This window comes from Leptodactylus fuscus, chromosome 7 (genome assembly GCF_031893055.1).
Source record: "Leptodactylus fuscus isolate aLepFus1 chromosome 7, aLepFus1.hap2, whole genome shotgun sequence".
In the NCBI taxonomy this organism is placed as follows: domain Eukaryota; kingdom Metazoa; phylum Chordata; class Amphibia; order Anura; family Leptodactylidae; genus Leptodactylus; species Leptodactylus fuscus.
This window is the reverse complement of record NC_134271.1, coordinates 141,666-166,980: the sequence shown is the minus strand read 5'-3', so window position 1 is coordinate 166,980 and position 25,315 is coordinate 141,666. Positions and strand designations below refer to the sequence as shown.

The window sequence follows — 25,315 nt, the reverse complement described above, 5'->3', positions numbered from 1 at the left end:
TCTGACACATACGTCACATGCAACCCTTCCCATCTAAAAATCTATTTGGTAGCAGGATGGTGGACATTGCCAATCCCCCTTAGCAATACACCACATACAGAATGTTCTTCCCAATCACTGTTTTTCAGCCAGGTGTCTGTGTGAGTGCCCCACTCTTGCATGGGATGGGGCCCCAATGGGGAGTTCATCCGCCCCCCTGTGGGCCAGTCTGAGCCTGACACATACATGAAAAGTGCAAATGGTGAGCTTTCAGGAATGGAATATCAACCAAATTCTAACTATTCGACTTTAATAAACAATCACTCCATAAATAAAAAAAAAAGATGCCATGCCCTGTCCTCTGGATAAGAGATAATGACTAGATTGTTGGGGTTCCAAATGCTGCGAGACCCCCATAATCACAAAAACAGGGATCCAAAGTGACTGCTGAATGTAGCAGATGTCCATGTGTGTTGTCATTCCATTGATTTCTAGCAAGCTTAAAAGGGTGTGGCCAAGTTATGCTGACTGGGGGGGGGGGGTCTGACTGCTGAGGCTTTGTGTGCCATAGGACCACAGCCCCTATTTGCAGCCTTAAGTAGAACCTCTTGCTGGCTCATCATAGCAACCCATATTTAGTCGCTTTCTTGGAACATGGAGTCATTAATTACATTCCCATACTCTCAGTGACCGTAAGGGAAGGCCTACTTATATTCTAAACTGGGGTAGGTATCACTTGCAGGTAGTCCTATATAACTATGGACAATCCAGAGATCAATGTGCAAGAAAATAGAAGCAACATCCACTTGGGAAAGTTGCTTTCTATGTCTCAATGAGCAATACTACAAATACAAACTGGGTGAAGATAAGACAAGGACGTGGCTTTGCCTATGTGGCACTGTGTGCACCTAAACCACCAACTTTGTATACTGGTCATCGCCTAGCACTACCCGCCACGGTACCCATCAGATCTTAGTAATAATTTCTGGTTTGGGATTTGGTGCTGTAAGTTCTTTGGAAGGGATCTCAGGATAAACTAAGAACCCAGTGAAAGTAATGTATTTTCCATGATTGCTGTAGGCCCCATAGCCTTCATGTCCATGACTGTAGAGCCAAACTGTATCTCCAGGTTGTAGTGATAACATCACACTTTGGCTCTGCATCTCACGTTTTTTAGAGTGACTGTCATCATAAATCATTGCTTGGACCTCATTCTGGTTCTTCATCAGCTTGACAGACATGGTTTTGTAAGGCATTTTCCCTATAGTAAAAGAAAAGTAATATGCTCCAGCCAAACGGCAGTAAAATTCTCCAGAAGACAGGTTGAAGTCTTTCCCAATGTTGACAAATTCAGAGTCAAAAGTGATTGGTTGATGTTGGATCTTCTTGTCCTCAGATCCAACAAGACTCTCGGTTCTAGCTACTGAGAAAGCTGACCGAGGGTCTGTATTACTTGGTTGCTTATCGACTGTTGTATACTTTTTGTAGACTTCGTTTTGTTCTGAGGACCCTTCTGCAGATATAATGGAGTTTTGGGAGTGTTGTAGTTTATAGGAATCACTACCACTCTGAAAGTAATAGGATGTATCCGGGTAGATCAAATAACCATTGAAGGTTGTATAAGGCCCAACATTGCTGTAGAGCGCGTATTTTGGGTCTCCGTGAAGCCGAAGCCAAACTGTATCTCCATAGTCAAGTTGCAACATTGCGCTTTGGCTGGCGACTTTTCTTTCTTTATGGTGATGCTCATCATAGACAATGACCTGAACTTCATTCTTGTTCTTCATCAACATGACTGAAAGGTTTTTCTTAGGGAACTTACCAACGGTGAAGGAAAAATAATACGCTCCAGGAATGCGACATCTGAAAATACCTCCTTTGGGATCAAAATCCCCTCCAATATTTACATAGACTTTGTCAAAAGTGATGACCATTTCAGGCCCCCCTTCCATACTGGTTGTACGGGCAACGGAAAACGCAGAGCGATTGTCTGTACCAAGAACCACAGCGGAAAAGAGAAGGAGATGAACCAATATTCCCAGAAGGGCTGGAATACTTGAAGCAGACATTCTAGCTGAAGAAAAACAAAAGAGTAGATTATTCTCCAAGAAGGAATGACATGTGCCATAGTCCCACTGTAGACGCTGCTGGGATCGTGCCATGCATAGGTCAGACTGGTTATTAACAACACATATGTCAGGTTCCCCTAAAATCCCCTGTCAGTTATAGTAAGTTGGAGGTATTGGGTGGCCCTCAGCACTTGCCAGGCCCCAGTGACACTTAGTAACTAATTTGCATAACACCAAAATGAAGTTTTTCTCTGTAATTAGGATGACAGGAAGGAAAACAGGTAAATAATGCCACATGTACAAGATTTCACCAATGATCACGGTGTCATGAATGGTAACAGCAATATCAGTCATACCAAGCAGATTTACAAGAAGTGTTTGGACATAATCCCCTTAAGAATTACAAAATAATAATAAGACATTATGGTCCCAGTGCTTGAGGACACATGGCAGAATAGGCATCCTATGCTCCACTTTACCACCATATTCCACAGTTAGTCTTCTCTAGAGTCAGCTACTGACTGGCCAAACATGGCTTTCTGTTTGTGGAGAGGGACTGGAAAGCAGAGACCAGCGACGTAACAAAAACGATAGACCGGCAACATAGCACAATGTTAGACGAGCAACATACCAGAACGTTAGACCTGCAACATACCAGAACGTTAACCATAAATAATGTCAAACGACAGGATCACTTATGAATAAAAATATAAATTTTATTATGCCATATAAAATAACAAAAATAATAATAATATAATAAATATTGGAAGGACCAAATAGACCAATGATACCATAAAATGGGAGGCTACAATGTTATAGTATATCAATAGTGCACTAAGCAAGGTCAAATATATGACATGTGCAAACCACAATGAAAAACTATCTACAACAGAATGTTACACAGTAACATAATAACCAATAACAAAGGAAAGTGCATAACATGTGAATCAATGTAACACCAACATGAAAAGTGTAAGAGACCAAGCTTAGAGACCTGTAATAAAAAGAATACTATTGAGCCTACCCAGTTATGGAGCGCCCGACGCGCGTTTCGCCACTTCCTGGCTTCGTCAGGGGAAAGCAGAGACCAGCAACGTACCAGAACATTAGACCAGCAACGTAACAAAAACGATAGACCGGCAACATAGCACAATGTTAGACGAGCAACATACCAGAACGTTAGACCCGCAACATACCAGAACGTTAGACCCGCAACATACCAGAACGTTAGACCCGCGACGTATCAGAATGTTAGACCAGCGATGTACCAGAACATTAGACTGGCGACGTACCAGAACATTAGACTGGCGATGTACCAGAACGTTAGAATAGCGACATACTAGAATGTTAGACCCGCAATGTACCAGAACATTAGACCAGAAAGTTATACCAGTGACGTACCAGAACATTAGACTGACGACGTAACAGAACGTTAGACCGGCGACATACTAGAACGTTAGACTGTTGGCGTACCAGAAAATTAGACTAGTGATGTACCAGAATGCTTGAGAGGCAATGTAGCAGAACGTTAGAATGGCGACATACTAGAACGTTAGACTGTCGGCGTACGAGAACGTTAGACCCGCGATGTACAAGAACATTACACCGGCCACGTACCAGAAAGTTATACGAGTGACATACCAGAACGTTAGACCGGTGATGTACAAGAACATTACACCGGCCACGTACCAGAAAGTTATACGAATGACATACCAGAATGTTAGACCGGTGATGTACCAGAACATTAGACTGGCAACGTACAGGAACGTTAGACTGTCGGCGTATCAGAATGTTAGAACAGCGATGTACCAGAACATGAGACCAGCCGCGTACCAGAAAGTTATACCAGTGAAGTACCAGAACGTTAGACCGGCGACATACTAGAACGTTAGACTGTCGGCGTACCAGAACGTTAGACCCGCGATGTACCAAAACATTAGACCGGCCGCGTACCAGAAAATTAGACTAGTGACGTACCAGAATGCTAGAGAGGCAACGTAGCAGAACGTTAGAATGGCGACATACTAGAATGTTAGACTGTCGGCATACGAGAACATTAGACCTGCGATGTACCAGAACATGAGACCAGCCGCGTACCAGAAAGTTATACCAGTGAAGTACCAGAACGTTAGACTGTCGGCGTACCAGAACGTTAGACCCGCGATGTACCAAAACATTAGACCGGCCACGTACCAGAAAATTAGACTAGTGACGTACCAGAATGCTAGAGAGGCAACGTAGCAGAACGTTAGAATGGCAACATACTAGAATGTTAGACTGTCGGCATACGAGAACATTAGACCTGCGATGTACCAGAACATGAGACCAGCCGCGTACCAGAAAGTTATACCAGTGAAGTACCAGAACGTTAGACCGGCGACGTACCAGAACGTTAGACCGGAGACATACTAGAACGTTAGACTGTCGGCGTACCAGAACGTTAGACCCGCGATGTACCAAAACATTAGACCGGCCGCGTACCAGAAAGTTAGAGACCAGTGACGTACCAGAACGTTAGATCAGCGATGTAATAAGAACGTTAGACCGGCGACATGCCAAAACCTTAGACTGTTGGTGTACCAGAACGTTAGACTGGCAACGTACCAGAATCAATGTTCTGTTCTTCTAACGTCCCTGCTCCAGATTGTACACCCAATTAATTTATTTGTGTTGCCACTATGAGCACCCTCAGTGTATGTGAAGACCTCGGATCAAAGGCATCACCTGCCCCTGACAATAGAGTAAGATGTACAATTTCTCCAAGGCAACAAGAAGACTGGAGGGTTCACTCTATTACAGCTATAGGAGAGGAGCCAGGAAAATCTGCTCAGGATTGCAGGGAGAACAACCCCGGCAGTCATTGCTCAGCCTGGATCCTCTTACAGATCCTTTCTCCTGACATTCGAGGAGAATATGGTCTCTGTGTCTCACAGTCTCATTGAGGGATTAGGTCAAACTTCTGAATGGTCTTCCTCTTGGCAATCAGCTATCACTTGGCAGTATCGTGAGTTTTAGACAGTGAAAGTTCAAGTTCATTACAATGAGAAGTATAGAAACAAACAACACAGAACATTCTGTGTTTTATGGACAACCAAGACAACCCTGAGCACCAATGTGAAGTCTATAAAAGATTCTGAAAGCTAATGAGAGTATGTGAGGTGCAAAATGTCCTCCAAACCAATAATAGTGAAGGGCCTCTTATGGGAACAGAAACGTACCTGTATGGTGACAAACCAATGAAGCAATGCAGAGACAATCATCTCAGGCTGAATATACAATATCCAGTGCACTGGAGGTGTGGCCTGATCCACCTGAACATTTATAAATACACTGGCTGTTGGGGGTTATCATCTCCAATGTCCAAAAGGGCTGGGCCCAACCCCATGTCAGATATGTAGACAATCCCTCCCCCAAACTGAAATGCCCTGTTGTCTACTTTTTCATAAATGTTTAAGAGGAATAACAAAGAAACAGAACAACACCGACTTCTGATGCCCCAGGTTTGTTATATTATGAGAATTATGAGGAAGTGTTCAGACAAATGACCCTTGGATCCTCCATTAAAGTGAATGTGTGGTTTGCGTAAATCTGGGTGAGATTTACCCGTGAATTGGACAAAAGTAGTAAATCTTCCAATGTTCTTGGCACTATCTGTGCACATAATCATACATGGGACTAGAGATGGGCGAACCTTTCTAAGTTTGTTTCACTTTTGGTTCACAATATGTATGTATCCGTATAGACGCTGATCCTGGGAAAGTTGTATCTACATAAAGGCAGTATAGGGAGAATTTATTGATTCTACATTGTAACTAGAGATGAGCGAACAGTGAAATATTAGAGATTCGATATTCATTTCGAGTAGAGCCTCAATATTCGACTACTCGATCAAATATCGAATCCCATTATAGTCTATGGGAAAAAATGCTCGTTTCAGGGGAACCACTATTCGACTAAAGGAGAGTCACCAAATCCACGAATAGCAGGAGGAGAGTGTTTAGGAGGAGCGCTGTGCAGTTATTATAGTGTATGGAGGTCCGTGCACAGGTCCTTGCAGTTGCGCAGATAAAAAGTAAGCTCCCTCGTAACCGCAAGCTGACAGCTCTCCCAACTAGCAAAGACGAGCCTGCGTCTGTGAGGAGGCGGAGTCTAAAATCGGACCACAATGGAGATTGCTGTGGTCCAATTTTAGACTCCGCCTCCTCACAGACGAGTCTCCGGCAGAACCAGCGTTAATTGGCCGAATGCTGTATACTGGCCAATCAACGCTGGTCAATGCATTCCTATGAGAAAAACTAAGCTCCCTCGTAACAGCAAGCTGCCATCTCTCTGCTGACTTGCAAGGACGAGCCTGCTGCAGAACCAGTGCTGATTTGCCGAATGCAATACACTGTATAGCATTCGGCCAATCAACGCTGGTTCTGAATCGAATATTTACTGCGAATAGGAGTAGTATTCAATCGAGTGTGAGTACTTAGAATACAGTAGTATTCTACCGAATACCTACTCGATCGAATACTACTCGCTCATCTCTAATAGTAACATAGTAAATGAGAATGAATGAAGACACAAGCACATCATGACCAACCTATAACCCTACAGTGGTGATCAGGTAATAAAAAAAATTAAATTGCAACTTTTTAAGACTTGTATACCAGAAAGTACAAGAAGTCCAAAATAAATGACTCACTAGCCACAGAACTTTTGGATTGTTGGGGTCTATCTATTTGGGGTGTTTTGCTGGTCAGACATTAATTTGGGATTTATTCAAGAATTTAGGACTTTACCCCTTTTATTGAAGTGGGGCTCATTGGGGTGCTATGATCTGTGCATGGCCATGGCTTGAATAAAACCTAATGTCACTTATATTATTCATATATATATATTGTGGGGAGATTTGAAGCTGAGACTTGTAGTTCGACACCAACTACAACCACCTGGTTATGTTAAGCTGTTCTAGTATGCAGAATCAGCAGGTCATGCATGAATCCTGAATCACATCACAAGGGCTGCGCTGCAGGATCTCTGTCTCCCCGTCATGTGACTGTGAAGAAATATCACTATGGAAGGAAACGTGCGCTAACTGGAACTACAATTATAATCAATCTAGAATATTCTATGGCCATACAGAAGTATCAAGGCCTAGTACTGCAACCTCACATGGCGGCGGCGGCGGCTGAAACTTAAAGAGACACCGGTAGTGTTTTGATATCTTGATTATAATTGATCACATATGGTGTAGGGTTAGGTCACCAGAGGGAAAGGCCATAATGCATCATGTAAATCTACCGTGTGTCCTGAGAGTGAGAGACAGCTGTCATCTGATAGTCGGAGTGAGTGTCGTCTAATAGATATGATAGATAAATAGATAGATAGATAGATAGATAGATAGATAGATAGATAGATAGGAGATAGATAGATAGGAGATAGATAGATAGATAGATAGATAGATAGATAGGAGATAGATAGATAGATAGATAGATAGATAGATAGATAGGAGATAGATAGATAGATAGATAGATAGGAGATAGATAGATAGATAGATAGGAGATAGATAGGAGATAGATAGATAGATAGATAGATAGATAGATAGATAGGAGATAGATAGGAGATAGATAGGAGATAGAGAGATAGATAGATAGGAGATAGATAGATAGATAGATAGATAGATAGGAGATAGATAGAGAGATAGATAGATAGATAGATAGATAGATAGATAGATAGATAGGAGATAGATAGATAGATAGATAGATAGATAGATAGGAGATAGATAGATAGATAGATAGATAGATAGATAGATAGATAGATAGGAGATAGATAGATAGGAGATAGATAGATAGGAGAGAGAGAGATAGATAGATAGATAGATAGATAGATAGATAGATAGAAGATAGATAGATAGGAGATAGATAGATAGATAGATAGATAGATAGATAGATAGATAGATAAATAGATAGATAGATAGATAGATAGATAGATAGATAGATAGATAGGAGATAGATAGATAGGAGATAGATAGGAGATAGATAGATAGATAGATAGATAGATAGATAGATAGATAGATAGGAGATAGATAGATAGATAGATAGATAGGAGATAGATAGATAGATAGATAGATAGATAGATAGGAGATAGATAGATAGATAGATAGATAGATAGATAGATGATAGATAGATAGATAGATAGATAGGAGATATATAGGAGATAGATAGATAGATAGATAGATAGATAGATAGATAGATAGATAGATAGATAGGAGATAGATAGATAGATAGATAGATAGATAGATAGATAGGAGATAGATAGATAGATAGATAGATAGATAGGAGATAGATAGGAGATAGTTAGATAGTAGATAGATAGATAGATAGATAGATAGATAGATAGATAGATAGATAGGAGATAGATAGATAGATAGATAGATAGATAGATAGATAGGAGATAGCTAGATAGATAGATAGATAGGAGATAGATAGATAGATAGATAGATAGATAGATAGGAGATAGATAGATAGATAGATAGATAGATAGATAGATAGATAGGAGATAGATAGATAGATAGATAGATAGATAGATAGATAGGAGATAGATAGAGAGATAGATAGATAGATAGATAGATAGATAGATAGGAGATAGATAGATAGGAGATAGATAGATAGGAGATAGATAGGAGATAGATAAATAGATAGATAGATAGATAGATAGATAGATAGATAGATAGATAGGAGATAGATAGGAGATAGATAGATAGATAGATAGATAGATAGATAGGAGATAGATAGATAGGAGATAGATAGATAGATAGATAGGAGATAGATAGATAGATAGATAGATAGATAGATAGATAGATAGATAGATAGATAGATAGATAGGAGATAGATAGATAGATAGATAGATAGGAAATAGATAGATAGGAGATAGATAGATAGATAGATAGATAGATAGATAGATAGATAGATAGATACAAAAACACTATAAACATACAGACTATATAAATATATATAATATACACACACATATTCATATACACAAACTCACATAGTCCTAAAAATATTATATATGTGACAGTTTGGATGTTTGTTCCTCAATCACACAGAAACCACTGAGTGGATTTGGATGAGATTTGCCCCATAGATACTCTGTAACCTAGAGTAACACATCGGCTACTTTGTATCCCAGTAATGACATGGCTTCACTACTGTTCTGGATTGATGGTCACATACTATATTACACTGCTCCTGCAGCCGCTTATCTCAGGTCCCAGGTCTGTTATCTCTCTATGTAACACTCAGCTAACCCTCAGTCCATTGTGTACAAGCATCTGCATATTATCTGATCTGCTCCAGGCAGTGCTGACACACTGGAGGGGAAAACACCTTTACTCCACATTGGCAGTTTGCTGATATTAAAGGGGCTCTATCAGCAAAATCCTGCTGATAGAGCCCCACATATACGTGAATAGCCTTTAAAAAGGCTGTTCAGGCACCGAGCAGACACTGATTTAAAAAAAATGGCCTGAGCGCCTGCGCAGTAGCCGTAGTAGAAGCCGCATGCTACTGCACACGCGCCCAGGCCATTTTTTTTATATCAGTGTCAGTTCGCAAGCGCCGGAGGAGGATGGGACCGGAGGACATTGGAGGAAGAAGAGGCGTGAATGAAGAAGATGACACACCCTGAATGCCCGCCCACAGTGTACGTTCAGTAAGCAGAGCACATTCTTTTTCAGGGTTTTATTTTAAAACGGGGGGGGGGGGGGGGGGGTAGTGTAATATAACAGTTACGGGACCTGAATAGCCTTTATAAAGACTTCACACATATGTGGGGCTCATCTGCATGATTTTGCTGATAGAGCCCCTTTAAACATGGCGGGAAAAAGAAAATCTAATTTGTCGCAAACAATGAGATCTATGAAGGAGCCAGAAGTCACAGAGTTCTCCTCAAGCGGAGCTGATGGGGATCATCGGCGCCAACAACACACTCATTATATGGCGTCGCAGCGAGCTGTTGAGATGCTGGAACAATAACGGGAACAGCATGAGGAACAAGTTCAGCAGCAGGACAGCTTGACAGTTGCTGAAACGCTGGAGCAGACAAACCATTGATGCCAAGGTGGATCATCAACGCCAACAACATGCAGACGAAGTCGCGGGCAGAGGCTAGTATATATATATACATATATATATATATATAACCATGATACGTGTTATACCACATAGACACTGTATGTCAGTTTATAACATGGTTGGTTGAACCGTAGTCCCTGCTATATATGAAGAGATACATATGCCGTATATAGCACAGTAAATCCTGTCTACGGAATAACAACATTGCTGTACATGAAGCTTCTACCATGTATGTAACCCTTCCGGCCACCATATATCTGCCCTATAAATGTCATAGTACAAGGCTCGGGTCACGCACAGGAATCCATTCTCATTATGAAAATAATCTGATCTTGCAGAAAGGGAAACATCTGGGACCCCGTCCCCAGGGGGAAGACGTCTCTGTAATGTAAGATGAGCGATGACATGTGGGAAACCAGCAGGGCAAGAGGGTGACCCAAATCACTGCCATATTTCTGTACAGAGACTACCGAGCTGAGACTGAGGAGGAGGATGAGGAGAGGGTGCAATGAGGGCGAGAGCTGCTGCAACAGCTGCAAAGGGCAAAAACTGCAAATGGGTAGAGGCAGGGGCATAAATTTGATGAGGTAGGGGTCTCCCCTTAGTGCAGATGCAGCAGAGGCCAGTGATACATTCCCGCAGCATCTTTCTCCCTCCCTCCCCTCACCCCTTATCTTACTGATACCACCTGCACAAGCTGCTTCTTCCAGTGCCCTTCTCCACCCCCAGGGCCCCCACCTTGCCTCCTGTACTTACCTGCTCAGCTGCTGCCTGTCACTTGTCTTCTGCCTGGATCTCCACTTTATGGCACATAGAAGGATTTGGTGCAGGGCTGTGAAGGGGGGAGGGGGGGGGGAGGGGGGCAGTGAAGGGGGGTCCACATGTGCAGAGCACAAAATCATGGACAGGTAAGAACACAATTACATTCTCTCCTCGTCCCTCTTAGGCTCTTACTTTCTATTGTTTATATGGGAACAATTTGGAGGATTTTAAAGTACGATGTGAACATTTCTATTTTTAGTTGTGTAATGGCAGCCGTACAAGTAAGAATCCTTCCTGACCACTAGGTATATACTGAATGTGTCCGAAGTGTATATCCCGAGATGTCGTATAGAAAAATAAGAGGCAGATTAAAGAAGGAAAAAAGACTTTAAAGGGATTCTACCACTAAAACACATTTTTTTCTAGTTACCACATCGGAATAGCCTTTAAAAAGGCTATTTGTCTCTTACCTGTGGAAGTGCTCTCCGCCGCGCCGTTCGTTCAAAATACCGGTTTGTACCGGTATGCTAATTAGTTCTCTCGCAGCGATGGGGGCGTCCCCATTGCAGCTCGAAAACCGACCGCAGCACCGCCTCTATGGTCTTCTGTATCCTCCCCTTGCTTCTTCAGCGTCTGTCGGACGCCTGCGCAGTACACTCTGTTCGCAGAAGATTGCCGAACGTACTGCGCATGCGCAAAATTGCAATGCCCGCACTATGGCTGGGACCGCAATGTCTGCAATATTGTGGGTTAATGTGTTAGCTTTCAGCAATTGCTAGTGATCTATGATCCTTTCATATACCTATTTGAACACAGTGAATGATACCCACTCTATGGAGTACTCTTGTTTTTGTCATTCAGTATTGCATTGACTAATTATAAAGTGCATTCTTTATGGAAACCTGCTAGTATGTATTTCATTGCATCCATTGTTGGTTGCACAAATTGCCTCTGAATCCATATTTATTGTTATTTATGTTTTTCAATAAATTTATACTTTTTATACCGATTTTTTGTTCTTATATGGTAGTTGGCCTATGGGTCAATATGGTTGGTTTCTGTTAAACACTACCTAGATTTGCCCTATATATTTTTTGTTTGATACAAATATACAGACGTACAAAAACAGCACAAATATGCACACGTACAAAAACAGCACAAAATATACACGTACAAAAACAGCACAAAATATACACACATACAAAAACAGCACAAATATGCACACGTACAAAAACAGCACAAAATATACACGTACAAAAACAGCAAAAAATATACACATGTACAAAAACAGCACAAATATGCACACAGAAGAAAATACACGCATGCCAACAAACAGGAAGACACAAACACTGCAAATTTATGTTCCCTGCCGTCCCTACCAGCGGCACAACTGGGGTATTTTCTGCCCCTCTGTGCTGGTAGGACAGGCAGATTTTTAATTCGCCAGTATTAATTTCACGTAGCTAGGATCCCTTAAAAAGACACCGCTTCCTCCCCCAAAACGTGTTTTTTTCTGTGTGAACCAGGACAGGTGGAGAAGACGTTGTGTCCTTCTAAGGGATCAGGTCTGAACAGTTACCTGGCCCGGTGTTTGTTCCACAGCTTCCTTGCGACATGCTTCCAGCAAAGATTATTAAGATCGTTTTCTAAAAGGCTCCCAGCAGATTTACGGCTGCTTACCTCGCTTTGGAGTCATGTCGGCCATTTTCGGAGCTGCTGCCGCCTCTTCCCCCTCCGTCAGAAGCCGGCCGTGCTTGTTCTCAGGCGGAGCCTCATTGAGCTTCCCTGTTTCCAGCCAGTCACATTTGCGGTTGCGCACTTCTGACACAGCCCGCACTTCCTGCGAGGCCCTGCGACCGCAAAATGAAGTTCTCCATGCTGCTGGTTAGGCTGCAGGGAGTAGAAGGATCAGGGGGACGGACACTTAGTGTGTTCCTGGGAAGCCCTGATAGTTGGACTCCTATAATAAGGGATCTGTGGAGTCCTAAAAATTGACAGACGCTTAGCCCCGCCCCTTCCTCCCCGGCACCTTAAAGGGGCGGCGGTTTGTCTCCTCCTTGCCTTCCAGAATCTCTGGCGGGTTGCTTAAGTTGCCTAATCTGGCTGCTACTGGCTCCAAGCAAGTGAATTTGCTGAAAGTTATCTGCAAGCTCTTTCTAAATAGTTTAAGGTAAGACTTGCTGGCCCTTCCAGCCTTCAAAGTTTTGTCTCCTTCACCCATCTTTTCTCTATAGGCCTAAATGTCTTCTTCTACTACACCACCGTGTGACCGTGGTAGGAAGAAGAGGCCTACCAAAGAAGGCATCCGCCTTGTGTGGCTTGTGGCCTCCCGCTCCCTGATTGTAGGTGGCAGTTTCTGTCTTATTTTCTTCAGTAAAGGAAAAAAAATGAAAAGGGGGAAAAAAAAGAAAAAATAAATATTTTTTTTTTCCTGGTTACTCCATGTCCGGTTTTTGTTTCTCATTAAGGCTATGATTATCCTCGTTGCCGGCAATGCAGAGACCCTCTCCGGGAGGAAGCCTTCACCTCTGAAGTAGTGACATGGGTCAAGGAGTACATGGTGAGTAACCATATTTGCGACACGGAACCTTGATTTCCACTCAAACGGTTATTACATTCGCTCTATTTCAGGATGATTCCCTGAAGGACATCCGTGAGTCTTTATCTCAGCTGACAGAAAAACAAAGGCTGGATAGGCCCTCTGAGTCCCTGCCATCCCTGGAGAGGCTCCATGATGAGGCGGCCTCTTTGGATGACTCAACCTCTGATTCCAGCAGGCCCATTGGACAAGACCCATAAACTGCTGAGGTCCATCCGGTCGTGGGACCAGGATGCGGAAGGGGAAGCCTCTGCGTCCACCTCTAATAGGTGAAGGGGCTTTCAAGTGGACGCTTCCATGGTCAGCCTTATGGAGCGTGAGTGGAAACAGCCTGAGAAGGCCTATGTTACATCCAGGGCCTTCAAATCTGTTTACCCCATCAACCCATCACAGCTGGATCGGTGGGACCCCCCACCTAAAGTGGACCTGGCTGTTTCTAAACTCTCCCGTAGAACTGTCGTTCCCCTGGAGGATGGTTCAAATCTCCAAGATCTCCTGGACAGAAGAGTCGAGTCTACTCTTAAGAAAGCTTATTCTTCCGCGTCCGCCCATGCATCAGTGGCCATAGCCTCTACTGAAGCAGCTGACAGTCTGAAGGTGCGTCTGGATCACCTCGAACGTGATAATGATTCCGGGGTGAACAGGGATGATATCCTAGCTTCCATGAGTGACCTTCGCTTAGCTTTGGATTTTCTCCGTGAGTCGTCGAGACAGCAGCTTACATTGGCTTCAAAATCCATGGCCCTGACCACCGCTGCCAGGAGGCCTCTCTAGCTCATGCCCTGGCGGGCAGACGCCGCCTCTAAGTTCGCCCTATGCTCCCTCCCCTTCCAACCGGGGAAGGTTTTCGGCCGAGGGCTGGATGATCTTATGGAGGGTCTAACCCCCAAAAAACCCTGTTTTTTCACGGGAAGCAGCTCCCTGTGACCTTTCCTTCTGTAGGAGGACGACTTTTGGCATTTCTCGCAGCCTGGCGTCTAACCATCTCGGACCCCTGGGTTCTTCAAATCATCCATTAGGGCTACGCTATAGAATTCTCCACGCCTCCTCGCGACCGGTTCATCATCACCCGGTCCCTCCCGACTCTTCAACAAGCCTGCTTAGAAAAATCAGTGGCAGAGTACATCGCAAAGGGGGCCTTGCAAAAGTTCCCTCCTTGAGGGACGAGATCTAGCTGAATGCAGTAACTACCGCCGCATCTCTCTCCTCAACTTGGACGTTAAAATTTGGGCGAAAATATTGGCTAGGCGCCTGCGACCGCTTGTCCCGCAGCTGGTGCATGAGGAGCAATCTGGGTTTGTGCTGGGTAGAGAGGGGAAGAACAATACGGCGAAACTACTTCCGCTGATACACATGGCACACAGACGCAAGGTCCCACTGGTCTTACTCGGCATAGATGCCGAGAAGGCCTTCGATAGGGTGGCGTAGGATTATATGTTGGAGGCTCTACACCGCTTTGAGATACCAGAGCAATTTATAACCGCCATCCGGTCCCTTTACTCGCAACCTACCGCCAAGTTAAAGGTGAATGGAGCATTGTCGGACAGCTTTTCTATCACCAACGGCACCCGACAGGGTCTCCAACCCTTTTTGTGCTGGTTCTAGAGTCATTACTGCAGGCGGTAAGACAGGACACTGTGATCCGAGGCATCAGGTGCAATGGCATATCCTTTCAATCAACGGCATACGCAGATGACGTACTGTTCATTCTCTCCAATCCAGCGGAAGGCCTGCCAGCTCTCATCAACATTCTGTCGTCGTATGGGGAGCTGTCCGGCTATAAGGCGAACTTTTCAAAATCTGAGGTGCTGAATATCACACTTTCCCCAGCCACTGTATCCTCCTTGAAATCTGCGACTCCGTTTCAATGGTCCACCAAACCGCTTAAATACCTGGGCATACAGCTGACACCTCACCCCGATGCCTTATATCAAGCGAATTTTCCCCCGCTACTTGCTGATTTGAATCGCTTACTGTCGGAATACGAAAATCTCCCCCTTTCCTGGTTTGGTAGGAAGAACCTTCTTAAAACTTACCTGATACCCAAGATTATTTATCGCATGGCGATGTTGCCTATCGCCTTACCTACTGCCTTTTTTGCCTCCCTCAGAAGCATGTTTACCCCTTTTTGTTTGGAGGCGCAAAACTCCCAGGATTTCATGGCAACAATTGACCAAACGGAAGAGTCAGGGTGGCATAGGTCTCCCGGATATGCAAAAGTACCACACTGCCATCCGCCTGTCCTGGTGGTCAGACCTCGCATTTCCACTTAATTTGTCTTTACCAGCAACCTTGCTACAAGAAAGTATGGATGTTCCACTTGCCACAGTATTATGGTTTCCACGATTATGCCGAGACTTGTCAGCAGCCTCTTGCCCGCTACTCTTCCCTTCATCTGGTGCATGGATCGATCTCTTGGATGATCTTCTTCCACAGCCTTCTCCATTACTTCCCCTGGCCCTGGCTCCCTGCCTAATGGGCTTACGCCCTGATGTGTTTAAGGATTTATGGTCTAGGTTCCGTGACATATGCCTCAAAGATATTACTACTCCGGATGGCCTGATGTCCGGAGAAGAGCTATTCTCCCTTGTCCCGGACAAACCCTTAACCTTCCTTCACAAACAACACCTGTCCACTGTACTCCGTCAACTGCAACAGAGCTATTTGCCCAGGTTGAGCCTGACCGAGTTTGAGAAGTTGCTCCTCTCTCCCACCTCGATGCTATGTAAGATTTCACATTATCAATCTCATTTTGTTGACCCATATAGCCCTCACCGGCCGAAGTATGTGACTGCCTGGGAAGCAGAACTTCAGACCTCCCTAACAGATGAAGAATTGGTTCTGACGCGTTCTCACGGCTTCTCGCCATGTATTAGACTTCAAGAAAATAACTTCAAGTTAGTCTCCCGCTGGTACAGGACTCCAGCGTAGTTATTCGCTAAAAAGTTGCATACCACAGATCGTTGTTGGAGGTGTCAGTCGGAGTCTGGCACTCACCTGCACATATGGTGGTCCTGCCCGGTGATACAGGAGTTCTGGCTACAGGTTGAGAAAGTGATCCGAGAAGTTAGCTATCCATATTTTCAACTTACCCCTGAAACTGTGATCCTGTCCCTACCATCAGGAGAATTTACCCCAGGCAAAGACAGACTCGTCACGCATTTGTTGTCGGCAGAGAAATCCCTCATCCCCCTGTACTGGCTGAACTCATCTGCCCCCCCCCCCGCTCTCGATGTGGATCAATAAGGTTAACCAGATTGCTTGCTTTGATGAACTCATGTGTTGGTCCACCAGGTCTCATGACCGTTATGTGAAAACCTGGACCCCATGGATCTTACATAAGCATTAGCCCACTGATGTCTGTGAACTCCTTTATATTTCCTCCCATTGTCCCCTTCCATGCCCCTCTTTTACACCACTACTTACTCTTTACTACCCCCCCGACTCTGATTGTTGCTCTTGATACTACTGTCTCAATCCGGGTGCATTCATTTTGATGTATACTTGATAACTTGGTTTACTATTTCTGTTCACTACTATTAATATTCTTGTGAATCTTCATCTCGCATTTCGATGTATCATATCTGTTAATATGTGTGATTATTACCCGAGTATATGAATATTTTCGCTGATATGTACACGCTTCCTCTGCTTATGAAGTTCTTTTACAAATGTTGAAAAAACCCAATCAAACGTTTGAATAAAAAAAAAAAAAAAAAAAAAAAAAGTTCCCTCCTTCAGAAGTAGGCCGGGGAATCTATTCACCAGTTTTTTTCATTCCAAAATCTACAGGAGGCTGGCGCATGATAATAGATCTGAGGTATCTCAATCTCCACATCAAACAGAAGCCCTTCAGGATGGAGTCTATAAACTCAGTCACAACATTCCTTCAGCAAGAAGAATTTATGGCTACTCTGGACACCTATCTTCATATTCCCATCTACCCGCCGCACCGAAAGTATCTTCGAATCTCCATATTCATATCCGGTCTCAGGGAGCACCTACAATTCACTTCTCTCCCCTTCGGCATATCATCAGCCCCCTACGTTTTCACCAAGGTCATCGCTCCAGTCGCCACCGCGCTGCAAGGCCTTTTTATTGTTCCTTACCTCGACGACTGGCTTATAAAAGCTCAGCCTACTTCAATTCTCTATCACCACCTCCAGATAGCCATCTCCTTCCTGCAGAGGTTGGGCTGGCTCATCAATTGGGAGAAGTCAGAAATTGTGCCGTCTACCCAGAAAAGATTCCTGGGATTCATCATAGATTCGCAAAAGATGCAGATCTTCCTAACCAGCCAGAGGAGAGCGAGAATAGAAGCCGCCGCACAATTTCTTTTGTGGACCTGCCGCGTGTCAATACGCACTGCTTTGCGAGTCTTAGGCCTGATGTTGTCCTCGGCCAAGGCGATCCCTTGGGCTTTATGGCATTTGCGTCCCCTTCAGATGGAAGTGTTCAGCGCCTGGAACAAGTCTCCACGGGGATTGCACAAGAAGATCTGCTTTTCTCCCTCTACCCGTCTTTCCCTCAGATGGTGAAGACACCTGAAAGATGGAAGGTCCTCAGTTCAACCTCATTGGACCCTGTTGACAACAGATGCATCCCATACGGGGTGGGGAGCCCATCTAGACGACAGGACTATCCAAGGTCGTTGGAGGAATCCAGAGGAAGGAACATCCAATCTGTAAGAGCTAAGAGCAGTTCACTTGGCGCTATGTCACTTTGCCCCCTTTCTCAAAGGGAAGGCAGTGAAGGTGCGGTCAGACAATATGATATACCTTGATGTACCTCAACAAACAAGGCGGCACCAGATCTCCAGCCCTACTGAAAGAGGCGAACCTTATTTATACGTGGGCAGAAAAGAACCTGTCCCACTTATCCGCTGTTCACATCAAGGGCTCCCTGAACATAGTAGCGGATCAGTTGAGTCGGAGTATTACCGTATCAGGAGAATGGTCTCTCAATCAAGACGTATTTCAACAGATCGTCCAGAGATGGGGTCTCCCGGAGGTCGATCTTATGGCAACCCGACTCAACGCCAAGGTAGGGACCTTCTGCTCTCTGTACCAGGAGGACAATCCCTTGGCAGTGGATGCCCTGTCCATCCCTTGGAGGTTCAGGCTGTTTTACATCTTCCCTCCAATTCCCATCATACCCAGGGTATTGATGAAAATAAGACAGGACCAAGTCTCGGGAATTGCCATAATCCCGTTCTGGCCAAAAAGGACTTGGTTTGCCCAGCTCATGTGGATGAGTCAAGACGTGTATTGGAGGCTTCCTCCCCTCCCAGATCTGGTGACCCAAGGAGAGCTGAGATGCCAGGATCTGAGGAGACTCAACCTGACAGCCTGGAGATTGACCAGTCCCTATTAAGGAATAGAGGACTGTCTCGGAACGTCCTGAAGATCCTTGCTAGCGCCAGAGTTGAATCTACTAACCGGAGTTACCGTAGGTAACATGAAATGGACTCCTCCGATCCCCCAGTGAGGGTGATCCTGGACTTTCTTAAGGATGGTCTAGACAAAGGACAGGCTGCCTCTACCCTGAAGGTACATGTTGCCGCTTTGTCCGCCTATCTGAGGAGGCCAGACATTCAGGAGTAAGATTCCAGCAAAGTCATGGCTCCTTGGTTAAAATTTAGCGTTTATTGATAGTAGACAAAATTTCATAAAATCATAATTATTCGTGTGATGAAACACACTGCATACATGCAATCGATGGAGCAACAGCTGACGCGTTTCGAACACTAAGAGCACAGACAGTGTTCGAAACGCGTCAGCTGTTGCTCCATCGATTGCATGTATGCAGTGTGTTTCATCACACGAATAATTATGATTTTATGAAATTTTGTCTACTATCAATAAACGCTAAGTTTTAACCAAGGAGCCATGACTTTGCTGGAATCTTACTCCTGAATGTCTGGATTTCATTTACCCTAGCCGAAAATTTTCCGGGCAAACTCAACCTCCTCCAGAATCAACGTGAGTGCGTTTTTTCAACCATTGAATTGCTACTTATATATTTTTCTTGCACGTAGAACTGTGTTTTTCCCCATACCTTTTTCCTACACAACGTTATATCTGAGGAGGCATTTGTCTCAGGATCCTTTGGTGAGCACCTTTATTAAAGGGGCAACTAGGTTGAGACCAGCAGTTACTGCTCCCGTCCACCAATGGGACCTTACTTCGGTCCTTTCGGCACTGTGCATGGCTCCCTTCGAACCTCTGGAAGAGGTGGACCTAACATTTTTGACTTACAAAGTTGCATTTCTCCTCGCAATAACATCTGTGAAGAAAGTGAGTAAGCTCCAGGCACTTTCTTCAGAACCACCCTACACCTCATTCTTCAAGGACCGGGTGCAACTCTGGTTCCTCCCGGGGTTTAAGTCCAAAGTGCCTTCAAGTACAAACCTAAATGAGCTCATTTGTTTGCCTGTCTTTTACCCATCTCCTTCCTCTCTGGAAGAGGAGAAGTTTCACTCCTTAGATGTGGTCAGATGCCTTCAAATTTATTTGCAGCGCACTCACCCCTTCAGAAGGTCTGAAAACCTTCTGATCAACTACTTTGGTAGCCGGAAAGGCCTCAAGGCATCAAAAGCGTCTATAGCACGCTGGGTAAGAGAAGCCATAAAAGCTTCATTTACAGCCCTAGGGTTACCGCCTCCTACCCTTCTCAGGGCTCATTCAACCAGGGCTGTGGCTCTATCTCTGGACCAGATTTGAGCAGCTGCTTCCTGGTCTTCGGAGACCACGTTCATAAGCCACTACCGTCTGAGCTCTCGCTCTACCGAATCTACTGCCTTTGGGCGAGCTGTCTTAAGCTCCGTCTGTAGTCAACTCCTGCCCTGAAGGGATTACTTGGTATCTCCCCAGTTGTGCGGCTGGTAGGGACGACAGGGAACAAGTGATTATGAAGATAATCTTGTTTCCCTTAGTCCTAACAGCGGTACAAGACTTCTCACCCTATTTAAAAAAAAAAAAAAAAAAAAAGGGGGGGGGGGGGAACCACAAAATGTGTTATATGCTTATGCTTGATGTTGTATATGTTACCTTTATATTACTCTGGTATGTACGCGTTTTGGGGGAGGAAGCGGTGTCCTTTTAAGGGATCCTAGCCATGTGAAATTAATACTGGCTAATTAAAGATCCGCCTGTCCTACCAGCACACAGGAGCAGAAAATACCCCAGTTGTGCCACTGCTAGGACTAAGGGAAACAAGATTATCTTCATAATCACTTGTTAGCACATACAAAGCAACACATTTACATAGTGACATAAGATACATCAACTCACAACATTTACAGACACAGCACAAAGAACAAGGTGCAAAGACTCAAGATTGTTAACAACATAAATAGGACACACAAGTTACATATACAGTAACACAAGATACAAACATGACACACACAGCCAGCAATAAAAGATAGAAAAAGACACAAATAATAGCAGAAATATACAAAAATATGGAGACCTAAACACAATAGCACTATTAGTCATACACGGAAGGACAAAGATACCTATATCCTATTAATATTATAAAGGTGAAAGTTTGGATGTTTGTTCCTCAATCACAGCCAAACGGCTGAACGGATTTTGGGGAAATTTCACACACGCACACCCATATTTGCCAGGAAAAGGTAGTAGGCTACTTAAAATATGGGTCACTCACCCCAAATCGCCACCGTGACCCTCCAAAGACACCTCCGGGCTTGCCTGTAGAACCTGGCATTCTGCCAGCGCTGGTCTGTCTACGCACCTCCTATTGGTGCATGGCAGGCTGTGGGCGGGCTATAGAGGCAGGGCTGCAGCACCATAGGTTGGGGGCTGAATGTGGGCGTGCCGATTCACCAGGGACACAGTGAGGAAGATGGCGGCCACCCACATCGTCCCGGAGCCGCAGCCAAGTCCACCTGCACACATGCCGGACGGAGGAGGCTGCTGCACCCGACACTAGACATACAGGTGAGTGCAGCAGGGGGGGAGGGGGGGTGTCCCCGGGGATAACCTACGTTCCCCAGGTTCATGTCTCCCACCTACATCAGCCCCAGTGTAGTAGCACTTACCTTGGCCACGCTCCCTTGCCGCCACTCTCTCGCTCGCTCAGTCCACATAGTACGCACGCTGCTGCCTGTGTGTGTTCTCTATGCAGCAGCGTGCGGCCCGGGGTCATAGCAACCTGACGCCGGGGCCTCGCTAGGACACACACAGGCAGCAGCGAGCGGAGAAAGCAGCTAACCACAGAGCGTGGCCAAGGTAAGTGCTAATACACTGGGGCCGATGTAGGAGGGGGACATGATGCTGGGGGCAGAGATGGGGGGACATGAAGCTGGGGGCAGAGATGGGGGGACATGAAGCTGGGGGCAGAGATGGAGGGACATGAAGCTGGGAGCACAGAAGGGGGGACATGAAGCTGGAGGCAGAGATGGGGGGGGCAGAGATGGAGGGGCAAGAAAGTAGGGCCAGAGATGGGAGGACAAGAAAGTGGGGGCAGAGATGGGGGGACAAGAAAGTGGGGGCAGAGATGGGGGGACAAAAAAATTGGGGGCAGAGATGGGGGGACAAGAAACTGGGGGCAGCAATGGGGGGACAAGAAACTGCGGAGCGACGATGGTGGGACAAGAAACTGGGGCCAAAGATGGGTGGACAAGAAACTGCTGGGACAAAAACTAAGGCCAGAGATGGAGGAACAAGAAACTGGGGGCAAAGATGGGGGGACAAGAACCTGGGGGCACAGATGGGGGGACAAGAAACTGGCGGCAGAAATGGGGGTACACGAAACTAGGGGGAAGAGATGAGGGGACAAGAAACTGGGGGCAATGATAGGGGGACAAGGAACTGGCGGCAGACAACACATATAAGCGGTTCAACGCCACCCCGCAGACGAAGTCGCGGGTAACTGCTAGTACAGAAATATACATACACACAAAAACAGCATACAGCAGCACATACATATATGCACAACTAAAGCATTGCTGAAACACCAACCCTTATATACAGACAGAATGGTAAATTCTAGGGTTTTGTGCATTGATATCCCAAGACAAAAGCAGCAGCTGTATAGAGTCTACAGGCCTAAGGGTAGATAGAGTGACAGCACCGGCCTGCTCTGGCTGCTTCACTTAATACATCCCTGAGTGTAATACTAGCAATGTGGCCACCTGCACCACCACTAGAGGGAGCTCACTGCATACACATTTATTCTGTTTCCAGTTTATTCACTGCAGTGGGCTCCCTCTAGTGGCTTGCAAGTAACCAAAATCTTAGTATTTCGAGGGGTTTTGTACAAATATGAAGCTATCACCTTTACACTGGAACCCCGCTGATCACTAGTATTATAGGGGGTAAGACTGCTGCCAGGAGGAGTTGAATGGAACAGTGTTCACACAAGTGCACTTCCAACTCTATGGGATTGCTGAAGAGAAGCCAAATACAGCTCTTGGCAATCTCCAATAGTTCCTTGGCGGGCAGCAGGTATCAGTGAGTCCTAAAAACACAGACTAATAAGCCTGCTGGGGGGGGGGGTGTCTTGAAGGGATTCCACATATGTTTCTGTTACTCAGCTTTATCCCTATTTAGATGTTGTAATAGGACTTATTGTGTCTTATTGATGTGATATGAAAGGGTTAATGTCTTACTGATCCATCTGTGTATCTGTTGTGTATTGCACCCCCCCCCCCCCCCCCCCCCGGCCACATTTCCTTGTTACGGCCTTACTCAGGCTTCCTCAGTGCAGCCATTCCTTGGACAATTGGGTGGTTATATGGCTTCTTTCCCATTATATGGCTTCTTTCCCATTATATGGGTTCTTTCCCTTTATATGGCTTCACACCCAGTATCCACTGTGGGAAGGTTATCTATATGCACTTGAGAAAGAGCAAGATTGGCTCGAAACGCGTTGTGCTGTTACCAAATAAAGTCTTTTTGGGTGAGCGCTGCCTCTGTACTTCTCTTTTGGAGAGTCTGGTCCTAATTTGCTTTATATGGCTTCTTTCCCTTTTATATGGCTTCTTTCCAGTTATATGGCTTCTTTCCCTTTATATGGCTTCTTTCCAGTTATATGGCTTCTTTCCTGTTGTTTGGCTTCTTTCCCTTTTATATGGCTTCTTTCCCTTTTATATGGCTTCCTTCCTGCTGTTATATGGCTTCTTTCCTGCTGTTATATGGCTTCTTTCCCATGATATGGCTTCTTTCCTGTTATATGGCTTCTTTCCCATTATATGGCTTCTTTCTCTTTATATGGCTTCTTTCTCTTTATATGGCTTCTTTCCCATTATATGGCTTCTTTCCTGCTGTTATATGGCTTCTTTCCCATGATATGGCTTCTTTCCTGTTATATGGCTTCTTTCCCATTATATGGCTTCTTTCCTGTTATATGGCTTCTTTCCCATTATATGGCTTCTTTCTCTTTATATGGCTTCTTTCCCATTATATGGCTTCTTTCCTGCTGTTATATGGCTTCTTTCCCATTATATGGCTTCTTTCCCATTATATGGCTTCTTTCCTTTTATATGGCTTCTTTCTCTTTATATGGCTTCTTTCCCTTTATATGGCTTCTTTCCATTTATATGGCTTCTTTCCTGTTGTTTGTCTTCTTTCCCTTTATATGGCTTCTTTCCCTTTTATATGGCTTCCTTCCCATTATATGGCTTCTTTCCATTTTATATGGCCTCTTTCCCTTTATATGGCTTCTTTCCCTTTTATATGGCTTCTTTCCCTTTTATATGGCTTCTTTCCTGTTCTCTGGCTTCTTTCCCGCTGTTATTTGGCTTCTTTCCCTTTATATGGCTTCCTTCCCATTATATGGCTTCTTTCCATTTTATATGGCCTCTTTCCCTTTATATGGCCTCTTTCCCTTTATATGGCTTCTTTCCCTTTATATGGCTTCTTTCCTGCTGTTATATGGCTTCTTTCCCGCTGTTATTTGGCTTCTTTCCCTTTATATGGCCTCTTTCCCTTTATATGGCTTCTTTCCCGCTGTTATTTGGCTTCTTTCCCATTATATGGCCTCCTTCCCATTATATGGCTTCTTTCCCTTTATATGGCTTCTTTCCCTTTATATGGCTTCTTTCCCGCTGTTATTTGGCTTCTTTCCCGCTATATGGCTTCTTTCCTGCTGTTATCCCCCGTCCTCGTTCTAGCCCCAACAGAAAAATGCACAAACAAAAAAAGTACAACTTATCTTGTCCCATTCCCCCGTAGTGGCCGCCAGTCTCTGCTGCTGGTACAGTAATGTCACTACATCGCCCCAGCCTGCCGGGACGCAGGGGCTGAATAGTGAATCAGGGAGCAGAAAATAAGAAACAGCCACAAACAGGTCCTATGGGTAGTTCAGTGTCTAGAATAAAAGAAAACAAGACTGACATGCGCCGCTGCCAATGCACATGCGCAGTTCTGCAGTAAAGCGGGGGTAGTGCGCATTGTCTCTACTGCACATGCACATTAGAGGTCAGGTGTACGGCCCCAGCTTCTCTGCAGAGCCGCGCATGCGCCAGGAGTTGTCATCTTTGGGTCACTATAGGCTTTTCTCTTCTTTTTCCTCCAGACACTGGCATATCTTGGAGCACTTAATAAGGACGACCTGCTGGTGTTTTATATCTTGGGCTCCTGCTAGTTTCTATCTCTTGTGCACACGTTTACAGCTTCAGCTGGGGGGCCCGGTATGACAGGTTGTGGTACCTTCAGGTGACTCCCTGGAGGAGTCGGATACTTCCAGGCAAAGCTGGTGACCGAACAATTTCACACAATAAGAGATAAACACAAGATGCTTCTTGGAGATGTTCCAAA

At 44.8% G+C, this 25,315-nt stretch overlaps 1 protein-coding gene across 1 annotated transcript; it reads right to left on the bottom strand.

The window, feature by feature from the left end:
* Window positions 1-647: 647 nt before the first annotated feature.
* On the bottom strand, window positions 648-11,006 carry C1QTNF4 (C1q and TNF related 4). Its single transcript, XM_075280702.1, has 2 exons — window positions 10,928-11,006; window positions 648-2,053 (listed from the first exon to the last, which is right to left on the bottom strand). Exon 2 carries the CDS (start codon window positions 2,046-2,048, stop codon window positions 945-947), a length of 1,104 nt encoding a protein of 367 aa, XP_075136803.1. The 5' UTR covers window positions 2,049-2,053; window positions 10,928-11,006; the 3' UTR covers window positions 648-944.
* Window positions 11,007-25,315: the final 14,309 nt, after the last annotated feature.

Coding starts and splice junctions, on each gene's coding strand:
- C1QTNF4 (XM_075280702.1), bottom strand. CDS start 2,048: ATGTCTGCTTCAAGTATTCCAGCCCTTCTGGGAATATTGGTTCATCTC.